Here is a 25,073-nt window from a genome sequence, read left to right on the forward strand (position 1 = left end):
ACCATGTGAGTACAGTTCTTGACCAGGAACACACCATCATCATCATCAACAGGGTCTTCTGCTTAGCTCGAAATGAACTAATCTGATAAACGGAGTGACTTCTGTAAAATGATGACCATGTGGGCAACAATGTAATCTGATCATAAGACAACCATTTCTGCCTGTGCTGTCCAAGTACTACTACACCAAGTCGCCATCTGCTGGGATGATCATGGGTTCAATAAGCAGTAGCTGGGGGCAAAAGAGTTCTTTTGGTTGCTGCTGTGTTGATTTAAACAGATACCTAAATATGTGGTATGTAAATGTGAGCCACTTTATAGGGATGTGACTACTGCATCTCCTCTGATGAAATTCTAACTTGGGTATCTATCCAAGTCTTATACAAAGGGAAAGTGTCAAAGGATGGTGCTTTCTAGGGATGCATTTCACATGATGCAAAGTTTTTCAAGTGCTCACCTTGCTGACTTTGGCAGGTGGGGGCTGAGGAGCTTGCTGGGCAGGAGCTGGGGCTGACTGGGCTGAAGGCTGGGAAGGATGTTGGGGTGGTGGTTGAGGCTGGGGCTGGATGCCATGGGTGGGGATCTGATGAACCTGGCCAGGAGTTGTCACATTCACCATGTCATTGGTTTGCACCTCAATCTTGTAGCCAGGAGGCAAGAAGGTATTGAAGCCCATGATCAGGTCAGGGTGGCCTTTGAACAGCTGGGACACACGACTAATCACTCCTGGAGTGTCAATGCTGATTAAAAAAAAACAAGTATTAAAGTGGTAAGCTTGACAAACACCTTGGTAAGGAAAAAATTCACATTCCACTCGGCTGTCTATACAATAAAATAAAAGTCAACCTGAATATTACAAAATTAATGACAAAGAACTCTGACATTCCAAAGCCATTTAGTTCGTATTCTAAGAGGCTTGGTTACAATTTTAAACAAAATATACATTCATGGATGGTAACAGTCCTATCAAGCTGATACTCTGACGGTAAGTCTAAAACTGCGATTCCCATGCAAGATTCAACCTCTGATACACGAGTATATATTATTACACATTTACACTATTCAGAGGAGATAGTCTTTTGTAATAGTAAACCATGTGAGAACATTAATGTATCTTAAATCAATCCAAAGAGCAAGTAGCCTAATTATTACCAATTTACTTGACTGACTGAGATGAAGTACTAAGAAAAATTTCAGTTAAGAAAAATTTTAGGTAAGAAAAATTTACCAATATGGAGAAAACAAAGGCCTTTCATTTTCAAAAATAAAGCAATTATAAAAATATGACCCTGAAAACTAAACGCCCCAAAGGGAGCAACCTTTTATCTTTCAGCAGATGAGAATAAGTTATATCCTCCCTCCAAAATCAACATTACAAACACAAAGCTTGAGAACAAGCACACGTTATCTTTTACCTCTGAGATTTAAATTCCTTCATGATGTCAAGGAAATCGTTGTAGACCTGAGGCTGGCTACCAAACTGCAGCTTCACCTGGTCAAGATAGGACAGTGCATCCTCCACCTACGGCAGAGATAAATCTCAAGGTTATAAAAACAAAAAAGCCAAAAATTATTTTTAAAAAATGATTTATGCCTCAATACAATTAACATACTTAGTAAAATAGAAATATGTAGTAAATATACATAAAAGTATTAAAAATTAGTATGGGTGTCAGTAATAAAACAAGCTTAAGATAAAATCAAATCGTAAACTCTGTAGCCTGGCTTTGGAAAATTTTGGATATTAGAATCTCATTAATATATCACTTACTTATTTGTTCACGTGTTCATTTCACAAATATCTACTAAGCTACAACGTGCCATGCCAGGCCCAATGTGAAGTACCAAGGAGTCAAAGACAAATAAGCCACAGTCTCTGCTCTACAGAAATTCACTCACATCTATTTGGGAATCATTAACCAGTGGGGTAAGTGGGCAATCACTGAACGCCCAGGGAGCACATGGGAAGGGCACCCCAACACACATACTAAAAAAAATGCCAGGGGGACATAAGAGACAGCTTCCTTCAGAAGTGGTGTCTAAACTGAGCCATAAGGATGAGTACAAGTTAGCAAAAGGAAGACCCGTGACGAAAGTCAGAGGAAGCAGCGTGGGCAAAATCCCAGACAGGACACCATCTGGTACATTTGGAAAACTGAAAACAGTTTAGTTTGGCTGGAGGATTTGTGGTGAAAAGGAGGAATGGTGGTATTAGAGACAAGAGATTAGACAGGAGAGGAAGTAGGACCTAGATCCTGAAAGACCTTGTAAATCTTGTTAAAAAAGCAATGAAAATTCTTGTCTTCTGCATTTTAGTGTACTCAATTTGGCTACAGTGTTGAGAACAAATTGGTGCAAGGGCAGAATAGATTAAAAGGAGGTAGGAAAATCTGTTAAGCTATATGGCTAACTCATGTGTGAACAGTAATGGCTTGAATGATAGTACAGACCAAAGGGAAAGAGAAAACTGGAGAGATTCAAGAGCTTTTTAGGAGGTAGAAGTGATAGGGCTTGGGGACTGACTGCACATGGGAATTAAGGGAGAGGGAGCATTCACTAAATTATAAATTATTTGGGCATTCACAACGAGGAGAGAGTCTGAAGGGCTAGAAAGTTATGAGCCTGATTTAGGGCAACGTCATTTAACTCAGGAGACATCCAACAGAAGTGCCTACTTGGTGCTTCCCACATACTCTGGGATTATTTTAAATTATACAAAATATCATATTTTGAAGAAAGTTTCATATGTAGACATCTGATTCGATAACCCCTACTCATAATATACTGTGAAATAGAAAACTTATGTTCAAGTAAACCATTAAATGGTATTTCAAGAGTTGCCCAAATTTCCATTATGGACATGGTTAATCAGAGCCATTTCAGTATTGGTGGAGCACAGAGTGTATACTTAGTCAATAACCACTCATTTGATGGTTGGTCTTCCCGTACTTTACAAATAATATGACAATTTCTGTTGAAATTCAATGACCTATTTAACTCATATTCAGAATTTTCCTCATTAATGACCAAGTTGATGGAACTTAAAACTCATTAAGTTTTGCAAAAGGAAGAAAGACTTCAGAAGATACTTAAGAATAGCATTCACAATCACATGACAAAAGAGGAGTTATTAAAAGTAATAAACACACAAAAAATTAAAAACAAAAACAAGTACCCTATGGTATAATATAATTAATACATTAAACAGAGAGAGAGAGAAAGTGAAGAACCGGAAGGAAGGAAATTATATGTGATGTATGTGTTTGGAAGAAAAAGGTACAGGTTTGAATAAACCACTATTTAAACATTACTTATAAAATAACACTATGCTTAAAAAACCCAGCGTGACACTCGCACTATAAATGAGATACCTGTGTAAGAATGGTGAGGAAATCCTCTCGTTACCTCAAGTATATTACAATTCTTCTTAAAAGCATGTATACAGTTCTAGGAACCACAATTTAGACAACAACAACTTGGAACTAGTCATTTAAAAGCTACAGATTTAAGGAGGCACTTGGGGAGACCCTTAGACTCTGCTGATGCATTTTCTTGCCTTACTTCAACAGGCATTTACTATTAAGGTCCCTAACCTCTTGAAGTTCACAAGTTTGTTGGGGAGACAAACACAAACAACTGTAAAGAGAACTTGCTAAATAAATATGTGTCAAGTATCTGTGCTGCGGCATTCAGCAAGTAATTAAATCACACCAAACATGCCTCAAATTATTCAAATCTTCCTTGTCATCAATCTGCCAAAGACAAAAAAGAAAAGTATAGACAAGGCTGATGCTTGAAATAAACTAAGCATTCTCACTGAACACTTCCTTATTATAGAATATAAATGGTTTATTAAAGTTGATTCAAATGCTTGTAAAGCATTTTAAGACTATCCAAAAAACGGCAAGCAACGTGGGAATACTGAATGAAATTACATGGAGGCACAAGAGAGCATTTTACCTGTTCTCATTAGAAAGGAAATTCAGCAAGTTACTGTGTCCCAGGAATCACATTCAAGAGCTTGTAACTAAAAGGACAGAGCAAGAAATCCTAACTCTACTTGTGACTCACTCTATAACCCCAACTCCAAAGCCCTTTCTTGCTTCCTTGACAGCTTCTGTAAAGCATACAAAGCACAGCCTATATACTCATACCCAAGTGAGGAAAGAGAGTAAAAAAGGGTGCTGTGCTTTGATAGGTCTGGCTGGAAAAGAGATATAGAAATAAATATATTTTTGTTAGTTGAATAGCAAGTTTATAAGCTCTTTTGCAACATTAACGTATTAACTGCTGAATGCAGTATGAATGTGGAATTAAGTCATACCAAACCAACTTCAAAAAAAATTTTTAGGACTTGGTGAAGTGCTAAGTCCATAGCAATCATACATTTTGGTACACAGTCATCATTCTATAAGCAGAGAATAAAAACATTTTAAAGAAAACATCAAGATAGCTTACAAATATCTTCCCAAAGATAGGGCCCAGAGTAAAGTTTCAGGCCCAAATAATTTGTGTTCTATTTAAAGACTATGCTTATGTATAGCTAATTCTTAACTACCTAAGCTAATATAAACAGTAAGTTTTACAAAATCTCTCAATGTAGCTTAGTTTTGGTGTGCTTTATATTTATGTAACATTTAATTTCCTTAGGCCAATATCAAAGTTTCTGAGAACCCAAACCAGTGAGGGCAGGAGTCAGGGAGAATCAGATTAAATAGGGAAAGAAAAGGCCGAAATACATGCTACACACGGAAGTGTCCTTTGAGGATACAGGCTTCACTCCTGCTTGCAAGCTACTTGATACAACTAGGCTGGTATGACCAAATAAAGATCCAACAGCTTATCTCTTTGCAGTCCTTTAATTTTGCATTTCCTGCACTTGATTTTTAAATTCTATATAATTGTAAAACTAGAAAAAATGAAATCTGGAACACTTGCTATCACAATCACACATTTTGAGAAGTAACACTCAACTAAACAGAGAGAGAAGGTTAGCTGGGAATATAAGCTTCACTTCTCCACAAAAGCCTCATGAATTTCAAAGCACTGAAAACCTACAGCATATTCAGCAGAACAGATGAAAACACCAACACCTCATTCACCATTATAGCCTTCTCCAAACTTCATGAAGGTTCCCCTAAAGGACCATGTGTTTTACTAAGGATGGACTTGATGCCAGCCAATTCAGCTATTCATAAACAGGAACAGAAAGTGGGGAGGCACAGCTCAGTGGCAGAGTCATGCCTAGCATGCATGAGGTCCTGGGCTCAATCCCCAGTACCTCCATTAAAAAATAAATAAATAAACAAACCTATCCCCCCCCTCAAAAAATTAAAAAATAAAGTCTACAAACTCACAAACAGGAATAGAAAGATTAAACCGTAAGATAATACTGGGCCCATTTACTGTACAGGACTATAACCAACCATATGTATGCTCAATAAAACCATGCTAAGAACTGAGAGTTCAAAAGGAGGCATCCAAAAGATGGACTTTCTTCATATGAAAATAGCTCCTCAATCGTGGAACGTTTAAGTACCATGCATCCATACATCATTCCAAAAATATTTCTTGAATGTATTCTCTGGATCAGGCACTGGTGCTAAAATGGCATATATGAGTAGGTCTCAAAACAAACACAAAGTAAAACTTCTTGTGATTCAGCTCTCCTAGTTTACTGCTGAAAGTTGTAACCCCTACTAATAGGCTGTAGCCAATGTTGCCTACTAAGGGAAACGGAAGAAAAGGAGCTGAATACCACCTTGAGCCTCTGAAACTGCTGCTGCCCCTGCACTGGTGCAACTGGTGGAGCTGGATGAGCATGACTCTGGACCACCTGGCTTCCGTGGGGCTGCACAGCTGTCGGGTGATGATGGCTGCTGTGAACTGCTGCTATGGCAGGCCCATGGCTGCCGGAGCTCTGTGGCACAGCTGAAACCTGGAATGGACAAAATACAGACGAAAAGCTTCAAGGCTTGTGTATTCTTCCCCAAATGCATCTAAAGAACATGCACACCTAGCTTTACATACACAAAGATACTTAATTAGAAACTCAAATTTCCACAAAAGGGAACTGGTGAAATAAATCACGCCCACCCATATTATAACAGAATTTTCTGTGGCTATTAAGAATTATAGAGCTCAGCACTTCTCAAACTATCTGTGGTGAAGGACCAGGTTTTCTTTTTTCTTAAATTCCAATCCATCATGGGCCACTACTTTTATAAAATACAATAAAAATAAATTACTAGAAAAAAATAAAAAATACATAAGCCCATAATTTTCATTATTAGATTTTACAGATATAAAATTACAATGTCCAAAAATGCTATATAAATTTCTAAACACTCTCAATTTCTGTACTTAACTCATTATAGACTAGTAAGGAAATATTCACATCAGTCATCTGAAGACCACAGTTTGAATAGAACTGATAAAGATGCATGTATTTTAACATTAAAAACTGTTCGCAATCCATAAATTGAATGTATTCATCAGCTGCTTATTGATTTAAACTTTTAAATATTTTTTAAAAGCATATTACAAAGCAGTATACATAATATAGTAAGAAGATTTAAAATCCTGGACAACAAATATACAGTAAAATGTTAGCATTTTATCTTGTGGTGGTGGAGTTAGAGAAGATTTTTATTGTGTCTTATTTTCTTTACTATTCTCTCATCTTCTTATAAGTTTAGGGGTAAAATAAAAGCAAAAGTCCCTTCCCTCTATTTCTATTGCAAGAAATGCTATTAAAAATTTCCCAAGCTTTTTTTATTCTCCTATTTCACAACTGATAATTATTACAGAAGACAACTAAGAAACTATACCTTATTTGCCATATCTACAAAATAAGGAGACCAAAATACATGAAACTTTAGAACAATGTAAACTGTGTACTACAATTTAAGAGAGAATGTTTTTTCCCAAGTCCCCACAGATTTATAAAGATTACCCTGGACAGAGCAGAGGGTGGGAAAGAGAGCAACTATGCACAAATCCAAGAAGCAATATAACACAGACTAGAAGTAAAATGAAACTATTTAGACAATTGTAAAACCTCTAATAGATCTCTCACAAGAAGGGTTATTATTCTGAGCTTCTGCATTCCAACATGCATGTGTTGAACAGGTTTTTACAAGACTTAATTAGAGTTTATAAATATTTGAGATGGCTGGTTTTAAAAGAGCACATTATGGTTTCTAGTGCAGGAATAAATGTAACTATCCCAAGCATAGGAAACAGCTGTGAACCAGTTCAGATAAAAGTAATCACCCAAGGGAAATAAGCAACCTTTCTTCCCTCCAAGTCCAAACTTGACCACCTGATCTGTAGCAGCATGAAGGCACTGTGCTGCTTCAAGGGGGACTCCTGAGGAGGACCGACACCTAGGGAATTACTATTTCCTACTTCATCTGGGTTTCTCTCTTCTTTGATTGTTTTCTTATAATAAAGTCCTAGAAATGGAATTGCTAGATAAAAAAAATAAAGAATCTGACACAAACTGTCAAACTGCTCTCAAGGAAGATTATATCATGTTCCAAGTAGCAGCCAAACCTTTTTAAAAGTCACTAACAAGTTAGGTAGAAGAAGGCCTCTCCAGACTAGTTAAGTAAATTTTGGTTCAGACTGACCTGGAATGGAGTATTATAAATACAATGATTTTTTAAAAATTACTTGGATCTATACATACGTATATTCAAGTAGAAAGGTGTCCACTATATATGAAAGAAGAAGAACAAACAACAGAACAATATACACTGTCTGATCCAAACTGTGTAAAGAGAAGTGTACCTAGACTGCTAGGCAGGTAAATATAGATGAGCTTGCACAAACACAAAATTTTGGGTACCTGAGAAATGTACCAGTGGGGTAAAGTCTGAGAAGTCAGAGGAAGAAGTCATCTTATTATCTTTTTTTAAATGGTGATATTATTTACTTTCATAATTAAAAAGGACAAAAAACAAATTTCTTCCATTTTTACAAAACAGAGTAAACAGATGAGCGGTGAATGATCAGTGTTGATCAGGATGTGTGATGATAGGATTACACAATGCTGATGTAAACATAAATAAATTGGTACAGCTTGGAAAAATTTGGGATTACCTGCTAAGGGTGAAGATGCGCACACCCTATGACCCAGCAATCCCTCCCAGACACTCAAGAAACTTCCTCCTATACCCTTAGACCTGCTAACTGGTCTGCAAAAATAAGGAGCTTGCACCAGAATGTAAATCAACTACTTCACTAATAAACACACTGTTTAATCCCACTGCCTTTTTTTCCCCACAGCAAGACTCTCTTGATAAAAAAGGTTGACTTACATTCTGGTGCAAGCTCATCTTGTCATGGATTGCCACTGTACCACTGTACTAGGAGAAACACCTAAGAACGTTCATCGCACTTCCTTTTTAACAGCAAAAGTCTGGAAACAGCCTGATAGTCCATCAACAGAAGAATGAATAAATTAATTGGATATATTCACATAATTCATAACAGTAAAAATGACTCAATTGTTCACATACAAAAATACGGATAAGTCTTGGGTACCACACTGAGTGAAAAAAAAGGGACTCAAAGAAGAAAATACACATGTTTTCATTTATATAATAATTGAAAAAATACCCAAGCTAAACAACTTTATTGCCTAGAGGTATAAACAAAATGATTTTAAAAAACTAAAGGAAGTCAAGGGACTGATAAACAGAGTTCAGGCTGGTGGCTACTTTCGAAGGGAGGAAAAGGAAAAGGGTTACACAGTGAACTTCAACGGTCATGACAACATTCTTTTTTAAAAAATGTGTCACCAACACCATACACAAGTTATCTTGTTTGCATTATTTTTTATACCTTACCAATATCCCATAAATATTTTTATATCTGAATGTTAAATAAAAAATTTTCAAATTGGATGAAATCACTAATGTTCCTCCCTCAACCCGAGTCCCTTGGTGGGCTCCAGCTTACCTGATAACTGGGTGTCACAGAGTACTGAATTCCCGTGGCTGACTGCATGGTCTCAGACACCGCTTCATACACAGGAGGGGCAGGGGCAAGCACCCGGTGCTGATGAGGAAAAGCCTCTGTGCTCCCAGGGATCCGACGCTGCTGGGCCGCATACACCGGTGACTCCTGGTCATCCAAACGTCGCTTCATTCTGCGCTCATGCTCAGGGATGCACTACAAAACCTGCGGAAACCAGAAGCAGCAACATGCAAACCAATTCGCACTCCAATATGATGTGTACAACCAGTCACCCAAACTTAGTATAAGCTCAACTTCCAGAATTGATATCTACTTCATCCTAGAGATGATCACTGGGTAGTTCAAATGCATGCTGGTGCACACCCCCCCCAAGAGTGGACAGATTATCATAACTGAAAGACAAAAATTTAAATAATAACAGCTTGAATTACTTTGGTACTGCAGAGTTGAAAAATAACCTCCAATTTAAGAACACAAATACACCTTTCTTTATTCTCTAGTTTTCTCAAGTGCCATCATTCGTAATACTAATTACATTACGCACATGCTCTTAAAAACATTCAAGTGTTTCTTCCTAACTCCATTCAGAAGCTAGTACTATAACTGTGGACTGATTTTTAAAATATGAATTGTTTCAACAACTGAATGGTATCATGGAAAGAACATTAGGCCAGGAGTAAGAGAACAGCGGTTCTAGACTTGTCAATTTAAGAAGCTATGTACACCTCAACAAGTTCCTCCTTCTGTGTGAGTTTGTTTCTCCAACTGTAAAACAACAAAGTTGGAAGAGACCATTTGTAAGTTTTCTCCTGACTCTTAACATTCTTTAATCCTAAAGAGATTCTAGAATCCCTTAATTTAATAATCTCTCTGTAGAGGAACACTTTCTTTCCTGCAGGACACAGAAAGACTAATACTCTCTGGCCAGGAATCCAGGTGGGTCTTTTCAGAGCTTTTCCAACATCAGTATCATTGACACAAGCGAACAATAAGAAAGTATGCTCAAGTCATCCAAAGACAAAATGGAGCCAAGCCCTACCACTTTTCTGGTCACAAAAAATATCTTAAAAGATACTACTCCTGTGGTAAGAAGATTAAAAATACAGTAATAGATCATGCAAGCCACTCCCCCTCCATCTGAAGCAATGCTTTTTGTAAATGAGGGGAAAAAGCCTTTACCTGATTTCTAAGTCCACCTACCCCTCTTTTCTCCATTCCCTGGAAGCATGCATGCCCTGAGAAGAAGCAGCCCTCCCAAGGACTCCCCAAGGCTGCTTCACTTCTTCTCAGTCCTCACCATCATCCTCAACCTGCCTATCACTCGAATATTCAACCCTGAAATAGTGTCTTGGGTTCTTCTCACACCTCACAAACCTCGGCTAGATCGTGACACAGCAGCACTGTTGTTTCACTTGTAAGCCGGCCATTTTTAAATATTATCTTTTTGTAAATCTCAAGCCATCAGTAACCTTTCTGTTGACTACAACTTTAGATTAAAGGACTAAGTCTCTCAAATTTATATGTGATAATATGTTGAACTCAGTTAAATGAAGTTGAAAACATACTGCTGACAGCTGCTATGGGGAAATAATTTAAAATGTCTTAACTGATTATGTTTTCCTAGGCTTTTCTAGTATGAAGTAGCATATTTAGTGCAGTATTTCAAAACTTTTCAGACATTTTAAGCGGCTGGAAATATAGATTTACACTTGCTATTTGATACTTAAGAAACTACCAGTCAATTGACTATGAACACTAAATCTCAGACTATTTGGGGATAAGGAAATAGGTCTAATAAATGGACAGAGTGAAAAGTCTTAGACTTTTTGGCTGCTACTTCTATGTACACTCATGATCTAGATCATGGCTTGGTCTTGGGTTCTACTGGTTTGAAACCTAGATGCTTAAACTCACCTGAGATTAATCTCTGTAACCAGAAGCCAATCAATACCTCACAAATGGAAAACCAAATTCGTATCAGAACAGCAGAGAACAGGACTATGGAGAAAAGACTAGACTACTTGTCAAGTCATGGATTCCAGTTCAAACTCTGACTTCAAGCTATAGAGCTTTGGTCCTGTTTCCTTATTTGCAAAAGGATGTGATTAGACCACACTAGTGATTCCCAAATGCTGCTCTACGGACAAGTCTATAGGAAAATGAAAAAGAAGGGAGGAGAGGGGTTTGCAGTGAGTTTTCCAATGGTTAAGTGTTAAAGAAATACGCTTTATTCTAAGATCAAGTCCTATCTTTTTAGCTACTAAAATATCATTTCCTTTACAAAGTGATTGTGATTTTATAAAGTATTTAACTTTATTCACCTCTTCCCGTTTGCCTTCCAAACCACCTCTGTAACACTGAAGAGGCTGCCCAGGGCCTGCACTTTCTCTGAACTGTACTTTAACTTCTTTAACAATCACCACTCTTAATTCTATACTCTAAACGGTTCTCAAATCAACCGCTTCTTCTCTAGTCATATAGGCGCTCCCTCATTTTGGGACCTCATCACCCCTTACTTAGACCGTTACCAACACCCTCCGACCTCTCTCACCTAGTCTACCTTCTACACTGCTTTCAAAATAGTTGGCCTCAAATGCAAATCCAATCCAGCTGTAAATCCATCACTGGCTTCCCATCACTTGAGAAAACAATCCAAATTCTTTAAGTTAGCCTACAAAATTCTTCCTTACTGATTGGGGGACAATTTAACTTACAAATTATCTCCTTTAAGTCCCCACTCTATGTTCCAAGCCTGTCAAATATCTTTTCACTCCCCTAAACAAGCCTCAAGTCTACAAGCTTCTTCAAGGTACAGTCCTTTTCAACATTGTCTGCAGTTCCCACAGTCCAGACACTCATCACAGACATTCAAATACTATATATGCAGAAGGGAAAGAATAACTAATAGTTAACATAATAACAGCATATACTGAGTCCCAAGTAGCATTCTACACAATCAATATTAATTTAATCCCCATAACAGCCCTATAAGCAATGTGCTACTATTCTTTTATAAATGAGGAAACTCAAACACAAAGATTAAGTTGAGAGTGGATAAATTAGGAGTTTTATTAACATATACACACTACTATTTATAAAACAGATAAATAACAAGGACCCACTGAATAGCGCAAAGAACTATATTCAATAACTTGTAATAACCTATAATGGAAAAAAATCGGAAAAAAAATTTTACATACATGTATAACTGAATCACTTTGCCATATACCTGAAACTGACACAACATTGTAAATTAACTATAATTCAATTTTAAAAAAAGAAAGGAAGAGTCCCTTTACTGATTTAAGGCACACATGCATTGAGCAACTTCAGCTTTAACTTCTCACACACTTGGCTCATTCCTCCTTTATTCAGCTTCAACCTAACAGCACGGAATGCTTTGGCAGCACTCATTCAATTAGCAAATATTAAGTGAGCAGATATGAAGGTGGCAGATGATCTTGGCTCTTGCCCTAGAAAAGCTTAAAAACTAGTTGGAAAGACTATATACAACCTCACTAAGTAATCAAAGAAATATAAAGTAAAATGACATCCCAAAGGAACTGGCAAAAATTAAAGAATGATGATATTCAGTGTAGGTGAGGGTATACCTAAATACTACTGGTAAAAGTTTTAATTGGTATAGACTATTTGGTTATCAACTTGGAGGCTTTTATTAAATTTTTAAATTAGACTGAAAATGTATATACCCTTTAATCACCTAGTAATTCCACTTCCAAGTCTCTATCCTATACATCTGCCAAGTATATTTATTGTAGCAAAGTATGAAAAACTTAAATGTTAATAGTTAAATAAACTTGATCCATTCATATTAGGAAAACTATGCAGCAATTATAAAGATGAGGGTTCATCTACAAGGAGAGCTCTCCCAGACACAGCAAGCTACAGAATATATACAGTGTGATCTCAACACACACACACCTACTCTTAAGATTTGTGCATTTCACTGTATGTAAATTTTGCATCAAAAGGAAAACACTATAAACAAACACTTAACTCTAGATAAGGACATGCATGCTCAAGTACTTAGGTGAAAGTGTATGCAGGTGAAATTTACTTAGAAATAGATCAAGAAATTAGTTTGGATTAATGAAGGAATGGATACATGGATTTTCGATAAAGCAAGTACTATAAAAATGGCAATGGTAAAATCCAGGTAGTGTGTATATATGAGTGTCCACTATAAAATTATATCAGATTTGCTGTAAATTTGAAAATTTCCTTAATAAGATCTTGGGAAGAAAAGCTAACAATACGATCTAGTTCTCAAGTGGTACAAATAAGCACTATAAATTCGTAAGGGAGTAACTGTGTGTACTGGGAAAGATGCCATGGAGAAGGTAAATGCTTAGTTGTATCTTGAAAATTAGGGATGAATTGGGGCATAAGAGATATACAGGATAAAATTAAAATATTATAGTAACTTTAGACTTACAGGCAATAAAGAGCGATTTATAATCTTTGCTAATTCATTTATCCCACAAACAAATAATTTCCAAGTGCCAGGCCCTATGCTTAGTGTTGGGGCTCCAGCAGTGAACAGACTGCCCACCCCACAACAACCAAGTCTTCCATATATGACTGCAATCCATCAGCTAATGTGCTCTTCACATCAGTCCTGTCAGATGAACACACCCAGAACCCTTCTATTTACAGGGAAACTGATACTCAAAGAAATTAAGTGACTTGTTCGAGGTCACACAGCTGGTTAAAGGAACAAGAGGCTAGACCCTTTCTCCTTAGAATACATGATCAAACTGGAGTAGAAACATTAAGACAGACTATAGTATCCTGCTTGCAGAGAGGTACAGTGTAATTCCAAACTATAAAGCATCTGAGTGCCAAGTCATGGCGCTTCAAGGGTCAGACACAAAGCTACTTTCAAGCCCTGCTTCAGCTGACATGATTTTCATCTGTGACTATGGTCTCCAACCATTTCAGATTTAGAGCTTACCCTATTACCAAAACTCTAGTCTATGAAAAAGAATTTAAAAAGAGAGGAAAAAAGACACTTTGAGGGATAGAAACTAGTGAAAAAAGACTAATCTGAACAAATTGCAACAGAACACTAAAAATTCATCTGGTCAATGTGTTATAATAAAAAGTGGAAATAGCTCCAAATCATCGTGCAAAGGAATCATAATTCCCAAATAAAGTAAGCAGAGCAGGACAATTCTGATATTGCACGGGAGTCTTCTGGAGCAGGGCAGAACAACTGGGAAGCAAATATGACACATTTCAACCATTAGAAGGGCAGTGGTAAAAGCTAACCCTTTCAGGACAAAAAAATAAGTTTTCTAGTTTTACAACCTAAATGTCTTTAATCGCAATGAAGAGTTGGTCTCCTAGAAATCCATTTCTCTATACTTATTAAAATCCAAATAGAAAAACCAACTTTAAAGACTCTTATCTTTTCATTTAGATTAAATTTCACTAATTGGCTTAAATGGAAATAATAGAATTATCTTAGTCAAGATAAGCTCAAAGAAATGATGTGTATGGAACAAGCCACTCTACCTTTTTGAAATGCATATAATTTATGGTTGACCCTTTAGTGGCTCTTAATTTTGTGTTGATAGTATCTTAAATCAGGCACACTTTAAAGCTCTTTTATTTATCTAATAAAAGAAAAAAATCTTCTGAAATTATTCTCTCTTACTGGTGGTCAGCATCACATAAAATCACATAAACTGTGTCCTGGTCAGTTTATTTCATTAAATACTCTTGAAAAAATGGGAAGTTTCTCTTTAAAAGCGAAGAAATTTTTATCAAAGCTTTAAGTGAATGTAATTACTTCAACCCAGTGAAATTGCCTGTCACAGTCTACTTCAAAATGGTCCAAAAATCCACTTCTGGATTTAAATCTGCCAGAAAATGAAGTGTTTCAGGATAAATGAAAAAGCTAATCTGTTTAGATTTTCCATATTACTAAGAATAACGGCTCAACAAAATTAACAACCCATTCTTCTCAAAATACCACAAGGTCTAATACCAAGCCTCCCCTGAACCCAGAACATTCTTCTGGTGAGATGGTCCCCAACCTGGGAGATTTTGCCCACCAGGGCACATCTGGCAATGTTCTGAGATATTTTCTGTTGTTACAATTACAGGAGAGGGGTGCTACTGGGATCTTGCGTAGAGTCCAGGGATGTTGCCATTCTACAATGCACAGAACAGCTCCCTACAACAAAGAATTACTCAGCCCCAAATATTAATAGTGCCAAGGCTGAGAAACCTTGACGCAATATAATGACAATCCCATTTGACATACACCTTTTCTGAGCTTTGGTGGAGTTATGTCATACTACGGTGTGATAACAATTCTTACCAAGGTGGCTCAGGACAATCATCTTATATGTGCCAAAGATATAACTGCTTTCTTTACAACATACGACTCACCTTTATTCCTCAGTAAAGCAGAAAAATGTATCATTATCATTTACCATTTGGGTTAAAAACACCTTTATTAGAAATTTTAGTAAGAATTTAAATAGCAAATCCAAAACCAGGAAAATAGGGAATACAAATTTGAAGACATATATATCCAAAATAGGAATATCCTTTAAAATGCAACCATCATGCATGAACTTGGAACATAACCATTCCATAAATTTTGATTCTAGATTTCAGGTAAATCTCAAGTAAAGTTCTAACTTGTCACTTTGGGGTTCTTTTTTTTTCCCCCACACATCATCAAACACAGCATTTTGAAAACTTAGTTCTTAATGTTGCTGAAGAGAGGAAAATCATCTCTGCTCCAAAACTGCAGGCATTCTCAGTTTTAGACTAATAACAACTAGAACTATCAATCACACAATTTTTTTTCATTTTTACATGTTTTCTTCCAATCACCTGCACACACACCTGTCTTTGGCATCTGTCCACTTACAAAGCATATCAAGTAATTTTTGGTATAAAAACATCCTAAAAGATGAAAGAACATACTTGTACATCCTTTTAGGAAATTGAAATGGTTTTGATTTTTGTTGGAAATGTTGCATTCTGAAGTCCTTCCTGTTGAATGACTCCTGAATGAGGACACCACATTTCTTTCCCTCCTCTTCATAAATATACTGTCCACTTATAAATTATCTAGTTTGAGAAAATTCATCTAGGACATTGTCATCTGAAGACTGAAAAGTCTGCAATTTGTCTTATACAATCAATTCCAGCATCATCATTTCAGCCTAGTGTGCAGCTGTCTGTTACACTGCATTCGTCTACTGGTTCCTCTAGTGACTGTGAAATGTTCCTCTGTTAGTTTTCTTCTCTTTGCCATTATAGGAGGAAAATGAAAGATTACAGGTTATCAAATACATTGAATGAAAGCTCTAAAAGGTTGTAAAAATAGCAGCATAAAGAATCATGATATATTCTTCAACCAGATACCCCAAATGTTAACATCTTACATAATGTTTAAGATAGTTATCCCCAACTTCTTTTATACTTTCCTGATGCTGTAATGCTTTGGGCAAAGCAGTAAGAAAACCGAAGTGTTGATGACTTATTTTACTACTGCAACTACTTCTAGGCAATTTCATCCTTCTTCCATTTTATTATTTTAGTCTCTTTTTTAGCATATAGTTGGGAATAATTGATGAGTAATGATAAAGTAATTCCTAAGATGATGAAAGACCAAAATGTTACAAGACATAGGATAACCAAGATCAAGGTCCCACAACACAGGTGGGATGTATAAATGGTAACAGCTAAAATGAGCTTATTTCATTAAAAAGAAAATAAGTAAATTTTCTCTTCATTCTTTAAGACTTCCAATAAAGAATAAAAGTCGTGAAATATAAATCTTCACAACTAGTTAATACTGCTCAAAAAGAAACTCAAAACTAAAACTGGGTCCAACTGACACTTGATGCTATAGGTAGAAAATGAACAAGAAACTATTTTGTTCAAGTCAAAAGATTAATAATTTTATCAATGTTCACTTTCTGATTCAATCACTGTAGTATAGTTTTTTTTGTAAGATGCATTTGGGAAATCTGGGTGAAAGCTACATGGCAATTACTTTTGCAACTTTTTTTAAACCTTAAAATTATTTCAAAATGAAAAGTTTTCAGAAATTATTAATAGTAGAAGAATATAAAAGCAGGAAATCATTGTGTATCCCTATTCTCAAAGACATTACATTGTTTGTGTGACAAGGTTTCAATAAATTAACTGGGAATGGTATAAAACAACAGCCTGTAACATAAGACATGCCAGCTAAAGCTATAAAGTAAGCATTACAAAGAATAGAACTCAAGATGGTTCTTAAGAGGACAGACAGATAGATGTGTCAGTCACCTCATACTGCGGCTATTCCATCAGTTATATTTCTTTCCCCACAGAGACATGGGCTCACAAACCTTTAACTATCTTTGTATCCTCCTCTGTGCTTAGCATACTGCTTCGCTGTAGTGGAAACCAAATCATTCAATCATGCATGCATGCATCCTCTAATATTTACTGAGCACACACTATGTGCCAGGCATTGTTCTGGGAGCTGGAGATATAGCAGTAAACAAAAACAAAACTCTCCTCCCTCAGGAAGTTTAGATTTTAGTGGGAGAAACAGACAATAAATAAGATAATAAACAAAGTGTTTAGAATATTAGACAATGACTACGAAGAAAAAGCAGAGAAGAGTTCTTGACATTTTGGGTAAGAATGACCAAAGAATACCTCCACAAGTAAGGTAACTTGTGAAGGAAGTAAAGAGCTAGTCATGTGGAAGTCAGTAAGGGAAGTATTACAGGCAGAGAGGAGACACCAAATGTGAAGTTCCCTGATGTACACATGTACTTGGTATTTTCCAAGAACAGCAAAAACGCCATGTAGCTGGAGCAGGATGGAGGAGAGAAAGACTAGCAGGAATTGAAGTCACAGAGGTCAGGGAGTTGGGGCTAGTAGGGAGGGAGCATATCATGTTCATTCTCATAGGACATAATAAGGACTCAGACTTAATACTCAGACTGAAATGGGAAGCCATTGGAGGGTTTTAATCAGAGAGGTGACATGGCCTGACTTAGGTTTTAAAACAATCACTTGGGTTGCTATGTTAAGAACAGACTGAAGAGGGGCAATAACAAAGCAGAGAGAACAGTTAAGGCGCTACTGAAATCATACAAGCTAGAGATGTCAGTGGCACTCACGGTTGTAGTTGGGGGTTGGGGGATGGTATTAAGTGGTCAAATTCTGGATAGTATCTTGACTATAGAGCAAATAGTATTAGCTGAGAGATCACATGAAAAAGACAGAAAGAAATCAAAGATGCCCATTAGATATCCAAGTGGAAATATGCAGTGAGCCATGGGATTTGCTTGTCTACACAGGGGAGAGGTGCCCAGCGAGACACAGAAAGGTGAGAGTTATCATCATTGTTTGGATTTTGGAAAGGTAATGTGGTACGCAGTGCAGATCTCTGTAATCAAGCACATTCACATTTCTGCACCAAGTCAAACAGCCTAGATCAGGTTGTGTCCTTAAATTAGTTGTGGAACCAAACTTACCAAAAAACAAACAAAAATTCTTCCGTTTCAAAGCTGCAGATAAGGGACTGTGGCTCTGTATATCCTTCAAGAGCCTGCAAGTCACCTAGCCTAGCCCCGGAGGAAACCAGTAGGACTAAGGAAGCATCCACTGTCACCATACTGGTGAATACAAGTAACATGCAGGCGCACAGAAAGCAGGTGAGGAGTACAAAAGCAAGACAGGAGGGGCACAAGAGAGATTAGCAGTTAGAAACTGCTGCCGGTAAATGCCTAAGTAATATTAAAGCCAACTGCCAACTGAACAGAGGTATCCTCTAGTTAGCAAACTTTAAAATGCCATTCAAGTTCAAGTTAAACTACCTATCACCTGTGTGCCAGCACTGTCCTAGACACCGAGGCTATCAAAAAAGTTCCAAAATAGATGAACTGTGAGCCACCAGTGCAGCTCTCCCCAGGGAAAACCAGTATCAGGTTGTTGCCCTGCAAATGTACAAGGACAAAAAAAATCTGCATTTGGTTATAACTGACAACAAATCCTGTTGGCATGTCTTAAAAAGGGTGACGAGGTTATAGCTCAAGTGGGAGAGTGCATGCTTGGTGTGCACAGGGTCCTGGGTTCATTCCCCAGTACCGCCTCTAAAATAAATAAATAAACTAACCTAATTAACACCCCCCACCAAAGGAAAAAAAAAAAGGAAAGAAAGAGACCCCAAAAGAGATATGCATAATTAAAGGAAGCCAAAGTTTTGTTTTGTTTTGTTTTGATGTGTTGTTAAAGGACAGTCAGACAGAGGGGAAGGTATAGCTCAAGCGGTAAAGCACACGCTCAGCATGCACAGGGTCCTGGGTTCAATCCCCGGTACTGCCTCTAACAATAAATCTAATTACCGCACCCCCTCAAAAAAAAAACAAAAAACAAACAGAACAAAATACAAGCAGACAGATGATTGTCCAAAGATAATCAGAATTGATATTGAGACAGAAAAATACCTGCCAAAAAAAACAAAATTCCTTGAAATATTTGAAAAGAATAGAATGTAATAATGGCAGTACCCTGATTCAGACTACCTAAGTATGCTGCTAGATGACTGTCTTTACTTGACCTTATCCTCAACAACAACAAAAATTCAGAATTAATTACTTAAACTATAAAGAAAAAGATAAAAATCCTAAGATATTACTTCTACTACTACTCAAGAAGCAGAAAGAGGAAGGTGTGTGTGAAAGAAAAGAAGTACTGGAAAACAATAGCTGAACATGTTAATAATATATCCTGAGGTTGACTGAGTAACAGCAACAAGAATATGCCAAGTCCATGATTTCTTCACTGTGATTCTTAAATACCTTTCAAAGCAGTAGAAGCAATCAGACCTGCAAACTGAAGAGAACAGGATTCACAAACTCTGGATGACAGACTACAATCACTGTGCTACCTCTTCTAACATTCCGAAGCATTATCTAGGGGTACTTTGAGTAAGATGTCTAACAACTCCCTTCAACAGGATCTATGATTTCAGACTTTGTCCTTTCTCATTCTGTATCACACCCAAAAGGTAGGCTCTCCTCTGAATTCCTTACAGCTCTTTTGTACTTGACTCTTAACACACTTGATCTATACTGATATGTAGTAAAATCATATTATGTGTATATTTACCTTTTCTTCTAAGAATGTAAATGTCTCGACTCTTCCTGTGTCAGGCTAGAGCTATTTAAGAAGGTGTTCAATAGCTTTTAAAAACTGTGAATCACTATGCTGTACACCTGAAACTTACATAATATTGTACATCAATAATATCTCAATTTAAAAAAAAGGTGGTCAATAATGCATGTTGATTCAATTCACCTTTAGAATCTGAACCCCAGTCTTTTACCTCAATACTGCTTTCAAAAGCACATTGCTGATTCCTCCAAAAATTAAACACAGAATTACCATATGACCTAGCAACTCCACTTCTGGGTATATACTCGGAAGAATTCAAAGCAGGTACTTGAAGAGACATTTACACACCCATGTTCATAGCAGCATTACTCACAATAGCCAAGAGATGGGACCAACCCAAATGTCCATCGACATATGAATAAACAAAATGCGGTATATACACATATAATGGAATACTATTCACTGTTAAAAAGGAAGATAATTCTGACACATGCTACAACATGGATGAATCTTGAAGACATTATTCTAAGTGAAATAAGGACAAATAGTATATGATTCCACTTACTGTCATACTTACAGTAGTCAAATTCACAGAGACAGAACAGTGGTTGCCGGGGCTGAGGGGGGAAGTTTAAGGGGAGTTGTTATTGTTTAATAGGTACAGAGTTTCAGTATGGGACAATGAAAAATTCTGGAAATGGATGGTGGCGATGGTTGTGCAACAATATGTTATGTATTCAATGTTACTGAATCGTACATTTAAAATGAATAAAATCATAAATTGACATATGTTTTGCCGTAACTGGAAAAAAAAAAAAAAAAAAACCACCACAACCCTACACTGTTCCTTCTATGTTTAGTATCCTTAGACCAGAGGCAAGTTAAGTGTAGCTAAGAGCTTGGACTTGGAACCAGAAATGAATGGGTTCAGAGTCTCGCTTGGCCACTCACTGCATGTCTCACTTCTCCACACTGTTTCCTCATCTTTAAAACACAGATTTCATAGTACCCACTACACAGAGCTGTAGTGAAGATTAAATGGGTTAGTAAATGTATAGTACCTAACTCAGTGTCTGAGACATCATAAAGGGCTCAGTAAATGTAAGTTCTTCTTATCATTCAAGGAGACAGAAAGTATAGTTTAAAAAAGCACTTAACTATCATCTTTATAAGAATTTACAGAAAATTAAGCTTAAACAAATTCTTCATTGGTGGCGTTACCCAGAAGAGTAAGAAAGTCTTACAAAGCACTGCACTAGATTCTGCATGCCATGGGCATAATCTTTTAATTCCAACTAAAATTCACAGCCATCTACCTTGCATAGCATCTACCTTGCATAGCTCTCCAGTATCTTGTCTGTTTGCACTGAAGATGTAAGCAGAACTATGCTTTGTCAGGAATCTTACCATATTACTACACACCCTCTTAATTAGAAAAAGAAAAATATATTACTCTTTAGGTAAAACCTTTTAAAATGCCAATTTATCTAGGGTCTTTAACTGACAAAACTATAGTATATGATACTGATATTTGGAAAAGTAAGAAGCATTTATGAAAACTTTCCTAATACAGCATTTTCAGGTTCTTACTTGAATTCTTAAAGCCTCTGAGGGACTTCTGACCCTGAAGCACCAACAACCAACATATTCTTTAAGGGCATGAATTAGGTCTTCTGTGTCTCCCAGCATACAGTATTGCAAATGGTGGAAACAACTATATGTTGACCAAACTTTCCCCAATGGTAAATTCTCCACTATCTTTGTCAGTTTACAGCACTGGGAAAAACGCCCAGGTTTTCTATCTCCACACCAATTCTATTACAGTCACCAATAACCAAAATAAAAAGCTACTGCTGCCATTGCTACTTGCTTAGTTGAGAAAGTGGGACTTAATCTCTTCACAAAGTACAGGGCACCAAGCTCTCAGTCTCAACAAATCTAGAATTTAACTTCAGTTCAGCTAATTAGCCAGAGGGCTTGCTCAGATATTAGCGCATAATATATTCGTTCGATTTTATTTTCTCATGAAAAATATCGAAAACACCTTGAATAATTTTTCTTAAGAGAATGGCTCAACTCAGAGCAAAATCCTCAATTAAAATGGCTCATTAAACTTAAACCGTCTTAAGGCAACTCCCCAATACAGGCTGGAGGGCAACACTACCTAAGTCACATACACAAGGCTACTTCACCCTACTCTCTGTAATAAAATATGGCAGGAACACTATGTTTTATAGACTATAAATACAAAGTGGTCTAGAACACCTAAAGTTACCTAAATTGCAACTTATCTCTTTGTGAAATTAAGCTTATATAGCAGAACCATCTGTACGATCAAAGCATTCAAAAAATGCAGGAGTTGGAGAAATTGGAGTAATTCAAAGGCTGAGTTTAAAAAAAATCACCATCTTCCGTAAAAGATCATTTTTAATAGTAAAATGTAAACCCAACCCTTTTCTAAATCTCAGCCTTGTGAAGAGGAGAGTTTCCACAGCCTTTTCGTGGTTAACTGCTTTTGAAGTTGTAAAGGCAATGAAACAGTGGCCAAGTCTAACTAACTACCCACCACCCCATTGGCTAAAAGGAAGCCCCGCCCCATACAGCCACGGTAACTGAACATCAAGGAACTCCAGGAAAGGTTGTCCCCGGCCACATTTCTAGGCTGTGATGATTCCCCACCCCTCCCCCCACCATCACCGCTGCAGAAGCACGGTCACAGCACTACCAGCACTCGACAGGACTCCAAGGAAAGGACCTTGAGCACCTCGCCCCAATAATTACAAACAAGAGGGGACTGGCGGTGACCATGCTCACATTCTCCAAGCTGCACGGTGCCATCCACGCTGCATGGAGCAAAGACACAACAGCTCTGGCACCTGACCCTCGTGCCCCAGGCAAAAGGCATGGCCGAGCCACAAGAGAAAGTCCTGACACCTCCACTGCGCGAAGGCGGGGGCCCCTCCCACCCTACGGAGACGTAGGGCGGGGCAGATCTAGGCGCCCCGACTCCCAGCCAGACCCGACAGCGGGCTTTCGCGAGCCCCGCCTCACTTGCCAAGGAGGCGGAAACCGGGGGGAGGGGGAAGACAGCCAGGGGGAGTGGCATCGCTGATCCGTACGGCCCCTCCGGCCAACCGGATTCCGGGAAGGCGGAGGAAGGCAGACTTCACACCCCCTCCCTGCCGCACCCCGAAGCCACACGCGGGAGGACCCCCTGCCCGTCCCCCAACCCCAGCAGGCCGTCGCGAGGCCGCCCAGCCGAGGCCCCGCCCACCCGGAGAGACCGGGAGGGGAGGTCCGCTTCAAACTGCACTTAGCTCAGGGCCAGGGCCCGGCCCCGCCCCTTTCTCCACAATCGCACGCGCGCGCCGGCCCCGCCCCTGAGCGGCGGCGCGAGAGCCCGCCCCCTCCGCGCGCACCGGGACTACGCTCTCCTCCCCCTCCCGCTCCGAGAGCTACCCCGCTCCGCCCCCCACCCCCCTCACACATCCACACACCTCCCGCCCGCCTGCTCTACGGGAAGCCGAGGAGGTCAGCCCCCCCCTAAAAATACACACCCTCGAGTCCCGCGTTACCCGCCACCAGTCTCCCCACCCCGACCCCGGCCCGGCGTGCTCTCACCGCAAAGCTGCTTCGGCCGCTCTTCACTGCGTGTCCCTCTCGGCGTGAGCCTCAGGCTCAGCAGAGAGGCCCCGAGAACGGCGCGGGGCACAGGCCCGCCAAAGCGGACTGGCAGCCTCCTCTCCGCTAACGAAGCGGTCCCAAGCCCCAGTGCCCAGACTGGGAAGGAGGGAGGGAGGGAGGGAGGGAAACTCCGAGGGGGGAAGGGGAGGGGGGGAAGATGGAGAAACCGTCTCCGCCGCCTCTACCGCCGCGGCCGCTTCTCTGTTACCCGGGAAATCCCGCCCACTCCCCTGGCCCGCCCTGCCGAGGGAAGACTCAACTTCGCTCCGCCACAGGCCACCGTACCCGCCCGTCAAAGGTTTAGCCAATCGCTGTGCTCCGCCTGCCGACTGCCCGCCCCTTCCCTCTCCGCTGGGAGGGGAGGGGGAGCCGCTCACCTTCTCCACGCCCCTATTGGCGGGGAGCTTCCCTAACTCAACCCCGCCTATTGGAGATGAATTGCTGAATCCCACCCCCAAGCCGCAACACTATTGGAGGAAGCAGGGAAGCTCTCCACGTCTCATTGGAGAACTCCATATATCCCGCCCCGTGCTGCCTCAGCCACAGGTCCAACAACTCGGCTCCCGCCCTCGCCGGTCATCGCATTGGAAGGCTACTCCTCGCTCTCCGGCTGCCCCAGGAAGGTAAGTAACCGCTGTGGGGTAAAATGTCCGTGAGACGGGCTCCTCCTACCGCACTGCCGGGCCAGGCCCCGCCCCAACCATCGGATTGGGTATCTCGGCACCGGTAGGAGTCTCCATTGGTCAGGATGCCCGTCTAGGAAGAAGCTGACTCCGCCCTGCGCGAGGAGGCTGAACCTTAGCAGTCCTTTTGTGGAATGTTTACACTAGAGACTGAAGCGCAGAGTTCCAGGGCCCGAAACAGGAGGTGGTGCGGAGCTAAGCAGCGGGAATCCGATGCCTTGGGATTTGAAAGGGAGAGGCAGCAGCAGTGCCACCGTGGAGGATCCCCTTACAAAAATAAAGAGAAAGAGAACCTCATCCATCCTCTCCAGTCCTCTCTTTACAATTTACATTTCTGCACGCGCCTCCTTGTACACACAAATATCCGAAGCAGCCGACAGCTCCTTTCAGTAAGTAGAACACAGAATTAAGGGCTGGAGACCAAAGTCGAGGAACAGCTCCAGGGATTGCTCATCCCCGCAGCTAGGGATGGCTGCGTACTTCTAACGCCGACACTCCCTAAACCTGAATATGCAGTCCTAAGAGGGCGGAGATGACCAAAATGAGGGCAGAG

At 39.3% G+C, this 25,073-nt stretch overlaps 1 protein-coding gene and 1 long non-coding RNA gene across 2 annotated transcripts in view; one reads left to right on the forward strand and one right to left on the reverse strand.

The window, feature by feature from the left end:
• The window catches only part of SIN3A (SIN3 transcription regulator family member A), a 54,352-nt gene extending 29,953 nt beyond the window's left edge, over positions 1 to 24,399 (reverse strand). The window contains 5 exon segments of the mRNA XM_032469041.1: positions 457 to 739; positions 1,415 to 1,521; positions 5,761 to 5,937; positions 8,967 to 9,188; positions 23,775 to 24,399. Coding sequence (XP_032324932.1) covers positions 457 to 739; positions 1,415 to 1,521; positions 5,761 to 5,937; positions 8,967 to 9,155 — 756 coding nt within the window. The 5' untranslated portion in view covers positions 9,156 to 9,188; positions 23,775 to 24,399.
• LOC116660234 lies at positions 23,649 to 24,817 on the forward strand. Its single transcript, XR_004315649.1, has 3 exons — positions 23,649 to 23,684; positions 24,378 to 24,460; positions 24,668 to 24,817. It is a non-coding gene; the product is annotated as an uncharacterized LOC116660234 (long non-coding RNA).
• Positions 24,818 to 25,073: the final 256 nt, after the last annotated feature.

Source organism: Camelus ferus, chromosome 27 (assembly GCF_009834535.1).
Source record: "Camelus ferus isolate YT-003-E chromosome 27, BCGSAC_Cfer_1.0, whole genome shotgun sequence".
NCBI classification, from domain to species: Eukaryota; Metazoa; Chordata; class Mammalia; order Artiodactyla; family Camelidae; genus Camelus; species Camelus ferus.